The sequence below is a fragment of the Procambarus clarkii genome, chromosome 61 (assembly GCF_040958095.1).
Source record: "Procambarus clarkii isolate CNS0578487 chromosome 61, FALCON_Pclarkii_2.0, whole genome shotgun sequence".
Classification (NCBI taxonomy): domain Eukaryota; kingdom Metazoa; phylum Arthropoda; class Malacostraca; order Decapoda; family Cambaridae; genus Procambarus; species Procambarus clarkii.
Window position 1 is genome coordinate 28,382,274 of NC_091210.1, and position 11,103 is coordinate 28,393,376.

The 11,103-nt window shown below is 32.5% G+C and overlaps 1 protein-coding gene across 1 annotated transcript; it reads right to left on the reverse strand.

Annotated features, from left to right (window-relative positions):
- Nucleotides 1–8,387: 8,387 nt before the first annotated feature.
- LOC138354185 (uncharacterized) lies at nucleotides 8,388–10,112 on the reverse strand. The gene is made up of 2 exons (XM_069308079.1): nucleotides 9,695–10,112; nucleotides 8,388–8,494 (listed from the first exon to the last, which is right to left on the reverse strand). The coding sequence occupies exons 1-2, from the start codon at nucleotides 10,110–10,112 to the stop codon at nucleotides 8,388–8,390; spliced, it is 525 nt and encodes a 174-aa protein (XP_069164180.1).
- Between the last annotated feature and the right edge of the window lie 991 nt (nucleotides 10,113–11,103).

Here is an 11,103-nt window from a genome sequence, read left to right on the forward strand (position 1 = left end):
TGGGTATAGTCATTACTTAGCCAAGTTTCTGTTAAAATGATGAAAGATAATTTAGTACCTAGTGCTGTAAGAAGTGCATTTATATCATCAAAATGTTTACCATGTGACCTAACATTTTGGTTGTAAACTGATAAGCAGGTGCTATTTAGGAGTTTGTTTTTTGCAAGATTTGCTGTGTAATACCTGCAAAAATGATGATCAATGTGCTGATTTGTGTGGATATGGGACAGAAGATTTCGATCAGGATCAATATCAGTAAGCATATAGATAAGATAATGTTACGATACAATAAGATAAGCAATTACAGGAATAGATGAAAACTAAATCTGCTGTAAAATAGAAAGTAATTATAGCAAAACACAACAATATAATAATATAACAATACAATAAGAACTTACAAAGTATTGAGTCTGCTAAAATTAGAGAATAATTATGGCAAAACACAACAATAAATGCAAGTAAACAAAAGAATTGAAACAATTAGAGGTAGAATAAAAGTCACTAGATAGCCATGGAGGATACACAAGTTTGGTGGAGAGAACAAAAAATCAGTAGAGACTGTCCAGATGAATATATAAAAAAAAAAAATTGACAAATGTTAATTGTAAAGTAAAATAATCTTAAAGATAATAAATTTTAATTAGCTTAGTTTTAACCTATAATTAGAATGAACTTAATTAAAAGAACAAAATGAGATCAATAATTGATTTCAATAAATGACATAGATCAATACAATTAAATTTACAATTTAAATGGAATAGGGTAAGATTAGATTTAAGAGTAAAATTTTACAATGAAACTGAGGTAGATGCTTGCATAAGTGCATGGAGACTTGATGGATTATTTAGGAAATTATATGAATGAGAGAACATTAGGTAAATGGTAAGGGAGAGACAGCACCTTAGACAAAGTTAGGTTAGGCTCAGGCACTGAACGAGTTATTTTAAGTACTGGCATTGGTCGGGTTCAGGTTTTCAGATATACCACAATCACTAAAGAAGGCCAGTAGTTGTTGGTCACATTTTATTTCATATCTTTTTCCTGTACTTTCCTTCTTCGCAAAAATCGTTCCATTCCTAGTGTAACACTGCTTGATAACACCAGGGTTTTGTTTGCGAATTTGACGCAGCCAGTAGTGGAGGGATCCACGCTGCTTTGTAAGACACTCATTTATATAGAGGTTGGTTTTATACTTAGCAGCTGATTGTATGAGGTCAAACTTCGCAGAGGGATTTGCAAGTTTGATGAGCATTCTCCTGCTGCGACGGGGACTGATTTTATTATAACAAGTAATATTTATGAACATAATGAATTTAGATTCCTTGTGTATCTAATTAAACATAATAGGATTCCTGTTCAACTTGCATCGAGTGATGAAGAAGTATTTTCACATATTCAAAATAAAAATAAACATGATAATGAAACTTCTATAATTATGACTGAAAAATCTTATCATCATCTTATAGTTATGAAACATATTATTTTAAAATTATTTAAATTTGAAAAAGATCTTTATTATTATATATATGTTTTGTATTCCAAATTATTATTTATTATAAGTGGTATGGAAAATTATACGAAAATATTTAATTTTTGTATTCTAAATAATTAATGTTGTTATCCCATCTTCTACTTTTTAATATACTTTTCAATCCTTTTTTAGTATTTGTTTTATTTTTGGGTATAAAATAACTAGTTTTTAGAGTGCTTCTGCTTTGGTTTGTTTTACTCACTCTATTATTTAAAATTTGATCTCTTTTGTTCTTTTTAGGTTGATATGACCTTAAACTCGAATTTGTTGGACTATTATTCCTACTGCTACCTACCACTACTACTACTATTTTGACGTATTTTTTTCATATTTATATTTCCACGATTTTTATTGCCTGTTATACTACTTTTTTTGCTTCTACTTTTATTTCTATTTATATTTTTACTTCTACTTCCACTTGTACTTCTACTTCTACTTCTACTTTTACTTATAATAATAATAATAATAATAATTTTTATTTAGGTAAGGTACATACATAAAGAGATTTTACAAAGTTTGTTGGCTTTATAGATAGAGCTAGTACATACAATGCCTAAAGCCACTATTACGCAAAGCGTTTCGGGCAGGAAAAACATTAATGACTAAAGCTTAAAACTAATGGGTAAAAAGAATAAAATGTGTTGAGAACAAATAAAAATAGAGGTAAAAGAGGGGGGAACATTGTTGAAAAAGCAGCACAAATACAATTACAAATTATTACTGAAAATTACATTCAAACAGCGTTGATTTGAAAAACAAAAAAAACAAAAAACATACATGGGTTGACAACAGAGGGGTAAGGTAGGTTACAGGGAATTTATTAGGTATAGCTTCGTTTTTAACTTAAACTGGTTGAGAGAGGTACAGTCTTTAACATGGTTGGGAAGGTCATTCCACATTCTGGGCCCCTTGATTTGTAGAGCATTTCTGGTTTGATTAAGTCGTACTCTAGGAATATCAAAACTGTATTTATTTCTGATGTGGTGCTCATGGGTTCTGTTACAACCTTCTATGAAGCTTTTGAGATCAGGATTGGCATTATAGTTTAGCGTTTTATATATGTATAATACACATGAGAGAATGTGCAGTGACTTAATGTCTAACATATTCAGAGATTTGAGTAGGGGTACCGAGTGATGTCTGGGGCCAGAATTGGATATTGTCCTAATAGCAGCTTTGTGTTGAGTAATTAGAGGACGTAAGTGATTTTGGGTAGTAGAGCCCCAAGCACAAATACCATAGTTGAGATATGGATAGATAAGGGAGTAATAGAGAGTCACCAGGGCAGGGCGTGGTACATAATATCTGATCTTAGAAAGAATGCCCACAGTTTTTGAAACTTTTTTGATATGTTTAGAATGTGTTCCTGGAAATTCAACTTGTGGTCAATGAGAATACCAAGGAATTTGCCATCTAATTTGTTACAAATATGGGTATTGTTTATTTTGAGATTTATTTGATTAGAGGATTTATTACCAAACAGAATATAGAAAGTTTTGTCAATGTTAAGGGTGAGTTTGTTGGCAGTTAGCCACAGATGGACTTTATTTAGCTCAGTATTTACTGTGGCATTTAGAGCAAGGGGATCAGGACTGGAGTAAATGAAGGTTGTGTCGTCAGCAAATAGAATTGGTTTGAGGTGTTGGTAGGCATTTGGAAGGTCATTAATGTAGATGAGAAAGAGGAGAGGGCCAAGTATGCTGCCCTGGGGAACACCAATGTTGATGGGTAGGGTGGGAGAAATTGTATTATTCACAGAAACACATTGGAGCCTGTCAGTAAGGTAGGATTTGAGGTATTGTAAGGAGTGTCCTCTGACACCATAATGATGTAATTTAAGAAGAAGGTTTTGGTGGTTGACAGTATCGAAAGCTTTACGCAGGTCCAAAAATAACCCAACAGGGAACTCATTTTTATCAAGAGCTGTATGAATCGAGTTAACCATACTAATAAGTGCATCGTTAGTGCTTTTTTTGGGCCTGAAGCAATATTGGCAAGGGCTAAGTATATTGAGTTTGGCTAGATATGAGTAAAGCTGCTTATAGATTAGTTTTTCAAAAAATTTTGACAAGTTTGGCAGGATTGATATAGGTCTGTAGTTGTTAACATCTGTGAGATCACCACATTTGTGGACAGGCGTTACTCTCGCTTTTTTAGAATATCTGGAAAGGTTTGGAGTTCAAGTGACTTGTTGAAGAGCAAAGCAATAGCAGGGGCTAAAGGTCTGGAGGCTTTTTTGTAGATTAAAGTTGGTATCTCCTGAAGGGCACCAGACTTGGTTTTAAGGGAAAGGATTATCTCATTGACGTCAGTGGAATTAATAGGCTTTAGGTACAGAGACTGTGGATAGTTACCTGTAAGATAGTCCTTAATGTCAGTACTGGAAGATGGAATATCATTAGCAAGGGATGAACCAATGGAAGAGAAGAACCTATTGAACTCAATAGCAGAATCAGAGGCTGAAAGCTGACCATCGTTATTAGACAGGGGAGTCGGTTTGTTATTTAAAGACTTCTTTGATCCCAATATTTGTGAAATTGTTCTCCAAGTTTGTTTAATGTTGCTCTTTATTTGGGTAAATTTATCTTCGTAGTATTTAGTTTTGGCTCGTCTAATTATCTTAGATAGCAATAATGAGTAATTCTTTGAGAATTCTTTGGAGACAATTCCTAACCTATACTTCTTCTCAAGGGCATGTTTTTTATTAATAGATTTAAGTATTCCCTTTGTAAGCCAGGGATTGTTAAGCCTTTTGGTTGTGACTTGTTTTGTAAGCATAGGACAGTGGGTATTATAAAGGCTAAGAGTTTTTTGAAGAAAAGATTGCACTGCTAGGTTGATGTCCTCTATGTTACCTAACTCGGACTCCCAGTTGACATTATCAGTAGCAGTTATAAAATTGTCTATAGCAGTTTCATTGTGTAGTCTAAAACGTATCTCTCTTGACTCAAGAGGTGGTTTGCTAATGTTAGTTAAGAGAAATGTGGAGTAATGGTCTGTAGTGCTATCGGTGATTATACCTGAAGTAAGCGGAGAGGTTATGTTTGTCCAGATGTGATCTAGAGTCGTGGCAGTGCTATCAGTGATTCTAGTAGGTCTAGTGATTAAGGGTATGAGGAAGCAGGAATTCATACAGTTGAGGAAGCTAACAGCAGTAGGGTGTTCTGGCTCGCAGAGGTCAATATTAAAGTCCCCTGCAATAATTAGGTGGTTTTTGTTCAGTCTGTTATCAAGTATTAGATTTCTAAGGTTTGAGTTGAATTCGGACACATCAGTGTTAGGAATTCTATAAACTGCACCCACAGACAGGACAGACTCGGCACCCTTGACTCTGAAGCTGGCGAAGATATACTCCCCATAGCAGTCTCTAGTTCTAATTTCTTTTAAGCATGTTAGTTCTTGGTGGTAGTAAAGAGCAGTGCCACCACCTCTCTGAAGTTGACAACAGTTGTGAATTACTGAGTAGTTAGGCATGTTAAAGAGTTGAGTAGTATCCTCTTTCAACCATGTTTCAGTAAGTATAATAAAAGAGAATTTGTTGTCAATAGTTTCAATCAAGGCACTAACATCATCGAAGTGTTTACCTAGGGATCTAACATTCAAATTGATTACAGAGATATTGTGATTATGAGTTAATACATTGTTTACATCATGTGCTGCAAAATATCTGCAATTTAGATCATTAAAGTGATTATTGTCAATAATAGTGGATAAGAGGTTAAGTTCTGGGTCTATACTTGACTGCATAAAAAAGCTGATTGCAGGAAAAACAAGGAAAGAAAGGCAAATTACAAGGTAGAAATAAGCAATAAAATAGGAAAAAATGTAGACAATACTGTACAAAACAAACACAAAAGGGGCTTACAGGGGTACAATGGAGTAAGGGAGTATGGCTAGGCTAGGCAACCTAGGTAATAAATGAGATTAAAGAAAAAACATATAAACATGGACTATACAAAACACAAGATATAGACATACAAAACAAAAATATAAACAAGACTAAGCAATACAAAAACAAATTGAGCAAAAATGAAAAATGAGGTAGATTGCTTACAAGTACTATCAGGTACACTGTAAGTAACAATAGATAGATAATATATATCAATATAGATAAGAATGTCACGATACAATAAGATAAGCAATTACAGGAACAGATGAAAACAAATCTGCTGTAAAATAGAAAGTAATTATAGCAAAACACAACAATATAATAATATAACAATACAATAAGAGCTTACAAAGTATTGACTGCTAAATTAGAGAATAATTATGGCAAAACACAACAATAAATGCAAGTAAACAAAAGAATTGAAACAATTAGAGGTAGAATTAAGGTCACTAGATAGCCATGGAGGATACACAAGTTTGGTGGAGAGAACAAAAAATCAGTAGACTGTCAAGATGAATATATAAAAAAATTTGACAAATGATAATTGTAAAGTAAAATAATCTTAAAGATAATAAATTTTATTTAGCTTAGTTTTAACTTATAATTAGTATGAACTTAATTAAAAGAACAAAAATGAGATCAATAATTGATTTCAATAAATGACATAGATCAATACAAATAAATTTAAAATATAAATGGAATAGGGTAAGATTAGATTTAAGAGTAAAATTTTACAATGAAACTGAGGTAGATGCTTGCATAAGTGCATGGAGACTTGATGGATTATTTAGGAAATTATATGAATGAGAGAACATTAGGTAAATGGTAAGGCAGAGACAGCACCTTAGACAAAGTTAGATTAAGTTAGGTTAGGCTCAGGCACTGAAAGAGTTATTTTAAGTACTGGCATTGGTCGGGTTCAGGTTTTCAGATATACCACAATCACTTAAGAAGGCCAGGAGTTGTTGATCACATTTTATTTCATATCTTTTTCCTGTACTTTCCTTCTTCGCAAAAATCTTACCATTCCTAGTGTAGCACTGCTTGATAAGACCAGGTTTTTGTTTGCGAATTTGACGCAGCCTGAAGAGAAGGGATCCACGCTGCTTTGTAAGACACTCATTTATATAGAGGTTGGTTTTTTGCTTAGCAGCTGATTGTATGAGGTCAAACTTCGCAGAGGGATTTGCAAGTTTGATGAGCATTCTCCTACTGTTACGGGGATTGTTTTTATCTATCCTAATAGCCGATTTGATTTGAACATTGACACTGATCTTTGAATTAATTAGGGTGTGGGCTATGTTACAATAATCCTCACCTTGTTGTTCATCAGGTAGATCAGTAGAGCTAATTATCAGGGAGTCATGAAGTTGTTGTTGCTCTTGGTCATCTTCGGAAGCCGCCTGGTGAATCTGAAGGATATTGATCTGTTTTTCCAGCTTTTGAAGGAGGTCACTTTGAGCTGAGAGGGTTTCTTCGGCCTGAATCTTACGTATTTGATCCATTGCACCATTTGCAACAGTTTGTATGTTGAGAATTTCTTGGTTGTTGTTCGTCGACGATTCAAGGAGGCGGTCTATGGTATGTTGTTGTCGAGTGACTGTGGCTTGGAGGGCCGAAATAGCTTCTGATTGCATTTTCACAAGGTTGTGCAGTTTCTGGAGCCATGGATTACTTCTGAGAGGTTTGAAGTTTAGACAGGGAGCCATAGATTGAGTGAATTCTACAGCTAGAGATTCGAGGTGAGTTGAAAGGGGGGAGTAAGGAGGGGGAGCGGATGCTGTGTTTACCAACATCGGCGAGGGTTGCAGCGTTGCCAGTGTTTCATTCAGATCTCTAGGAGTAATGGAACCAGAGCGAGAGGCACCCCTACCTTGCTCATTGTTATGTTTGGGCATGTTTTCGGCGAATAGATTCTTGGTAGCGTTTCTAAAGGTAGATACTTGGTGAATTATAGTAGGGATGGGCGTATAGGGAACACTTGGCAGAAGGGTCGTAGAAAGGCAGGCGAAAATTGGTTAATTTTGGTTGATTACTGTTGAGGTTCACTGTGAGTTATGGCATATTAAGTCTCCATGCACTTAACTCGTGCTAGGCAGCAGTTAGGCCATGCAACGTTGAGTGGAGACGAAATTAACACGAATTTTCAGCAGCACTTCCAATTCAACTCCTACTTCTACTTTTATTTTTACTACTTTTACTTCTACTACTTTTATTTTTACTACTTTTACTTCTACTACTTTTACTTTTACTTCTACTTTTTTTGTTCAAAATTTTATTGTTTTTCGCCAACATTATTTCTCTATTTTTTGTATAGAAATATTTATAATTAGTTAAAATATTCTTTAATATATCTCAAGGATTATCTTTGATTAATTTATAGGGAAAAGATCTTATTAGGTTATGATTATTTTTATATTTATTAGGTAAGTAAGCTACCATTGCCGTTATTTTATTAGATACAATATCTGTTTTTTTATGTAAAGATATCACAAGTTCATAATGTAAATGAGTAAGATCTTTAGTTTCTATAATATGTATATTATTTGTATTTTTATGGTAAGGATCAATGACTCTGTTAATTAATTTACTGATATGCATAGGACTGTAAAAAGGTGTGTATATGTCAAGTATTCCAGATTCAATTATTGGTTGGTCCTCATTATAAAAACAATTATTTATAAGATGATGTGTAATACTGTTCTTTATTATATTAATGTCTTGTGTTTTTTGCATGAGAAGAGTATGCCATAAATTTGTAAGAAGAGAAAAGTAAATTAATTTCGAATCAAAACGTTGTAGTAATTTGTAAGATTGAGGCGCCTTTGGTTTTAATATTTTAATAAACATTTCTGGATCATATTTAATTGTATGATAACTAATTAAATTTGAGGCTGGTTTAGTAGTTAAACCAGCGATATAATATATTTGTTGGATGAAAATTTCAGAATTGTGCTCACTCCAAAATTAACCTTGATGATTACTAATACTAACCTCATCTATATTTTTTGTTATTGAGTACATTATATAAATTAATCGAGTGAGAGCTAACCTACAAGATGATTCCTTTAAACCTGGATATAAATCATCAATATAAGTATTATTTTCGTTGAATGTCAAAGTTAACAAATTATTTTCTGAAGAATTATTTTTAATTTGGTATATATATTTCAGTGATGTAGTCATTATGCTTATTATTTTTATTACAATAAAAAAAGCACCCCATAATCAAAATAATATGTAAACTAATTTTCCAAAATATACTACCTCTACTTATATTCCAAAAAATTATAGGTGGATGTGATGAAATTGATTAAATGAAAACGGGATTTACATAATAGATATTTTGCATTTATATGGATTAAAGGTTAACTTGTTTAAATTGTTATAAAAAACTTGTTCTCCCTTAACTTCATTACTTTCATTTTGAGACTCCTTCCAATGATTTGGATGTATATATGCCATATAATATTGAATTTCATACATATGAGTATCAGTTTTTATAATATCATTAAATTTTTGTAATAGGGAAAAATGAAGTTCTATCGCTTCTTCCTTAGACATTTTACTAACATTACAATTTAAGTGTTTCATATTTCTTACTTCATCTAAATATTTGGCAAAATTTTTTGGTGTATATATTGGAGATTTTTCAACACAAAAACCTACTTTATAAATATTTTTACATGCTGCTTTCATTATTTTACTTAATTTTCCAATTTCATCAATAAGATTATTTCTAAGAGCATTTTGCCACTCATTATCTTTTTGTACAGTTAAAAATGTCCATAAATTAGTTAGTAATTTTATATAAATGAATATATTTTTATTTTCACTGTTTCTAGACGCTGATTTATTACTTTTTTCAATATATTGTGCACAATAATTTGAAAGAATACCATTATCTGAAACATGAGCTGGATTTATCTTCCATTTAAGATTTCTACCAATTCCTCCTAGGCCAACAATGTCATATATTTTTCGGATAATGAGCAAATCTCCACAAAACGACGTGGGAAAATGATAGGAGCCATCAGCTTGATAACATGAACCACGGGATCTGGGTTCATAATTGGTATTTATAATAATATACATTGATAATGTAATATACTGGTGAATTAACAATCTTAATGGTAAAGTTTTACAATTTACAAATGTGAAGAATTTCTTGTTAAATGTAATGTGATTTATATTTTCAGATACTATTACCTTATATTTACACTCTTTTACCACATCATTCATCGTCATAGAATATTTAAATGGAAATAATATACGTTTGTTATATCCAATATCCGAAGATGATCTCCTTCTAGTGTCTGGGCCTGGTGAGGTTCCCCGTGTTCGTTGACGGGTGTTGGTTCGGTTTGACTTTGATTTTTTGGGAGTTGAAGTTGTAAAATCTTCCAGTGAATCATCATCATCCTGTGTCGTGCTGGTTCGATTTAGCTTTGATTTTTTTGTCTTTGGAGTAGAAGTTGAAGTTGAGGGGTTATTCAATTCTTCCAGTTCCAGTGAAGTATCCGAATCATCATCATCCTGTGTCGTGCTGGTTCGATTTAGCTTTGATTTTTTTGTCATTGGAGTAGAAGTTGAAGTTGAGGGGTTATTCAATTCTTCCAGTTCCAGTGAAGTATCCGAATCATCTTCCTCCATCTCTTCTGTATCACTTAAAACTGGATTTTGATTTGACATAATTGTATCTATTTTTTTTATAATATACTAAAATTTTATTTGATAATGTACTTGGTTCCAGCCAAAAGAAAAAAAAATCGCCTATGTTATACATAATACATTTTTGGGAGGAAGAAAGGGAATGGGGTGGGGTACTTCAAATAGTATTTTGGGGTTACCAGGAGTAGGTGGAGAGGTTCAACAATCTCATCTCATCCTGATATCTGGCATAGGTACATGACTGCTTTCCTTCATTTTGTTCTATTATTTAGATTTTTTGTATCATACCCTTTATAGAAATTTGAATTTGATTCAAGTTTATTAAAAAATAATATGATAATTTTACCATCATTAAAAAAAAAAAAAAGAGAGGAGGATAATTGATATTTTTGAAGGAAGGAAAGAAGAGAACGAACTGTAGTAGTATATAATGGTCTATTGGGATTATAGGAAAATGGTGGTTCCTTCTCCAGTTTCTCCTTTTTTTTCCTCCACCTCTTCTACCATATCCATATCTTCAGACCCCTCTACCTTAATGTTCAATTTAATATTTTTATATATAATGTTCCTTGTCTCAATTTTAAATTCCACTTCACTGTTACCTTCTTGAAGTTCAAGTTTCATTACCACAAATGGCGGTAATGAATCTTATTCCATTGGGAAATCATATTTTGAAAATCCCTGTATAAATAAATCTTGACTGGCTGCATGGGTACATGATATCCAGAGTCTATTCATGTAAATTGGTTTGGATTCATTTTGTGATCTTACTCGTATTGATTCTATATGATTATTTAACTGGACATCTCGTATTTCACTCAAATCAGTAACGTCAACACTATCTGAAATATTCCATGGAAATATTAAAACAATTGGGTTTTTGGAATAATATCCTTTATCATATACACAATTTTGCAATATTTTATTTATGTGAAAAGATTCACTATTATGCCAATATTTGTAAGCATTATTATAATTAATAAGAAAGGTATTAAAAGGTTTTACTATGGTA

Bases quoted from the DNA above. Each gene is read 5' to 3' on its own strand.
- LOC138354185 (XM_069308079.1), bottom strand. From the start codon at position 10,112: ATGTCAAATCAAAATCCAGTTTTAAGTGATACAGAAGAGATGGAGGAA. The intron at 8,495-9,694 runs GTATATTATTTC...ATTTATATCCAG, and splicing joins GGATATTGGATATAACAAAC to GTTTAAAGGAATCATCTTGT.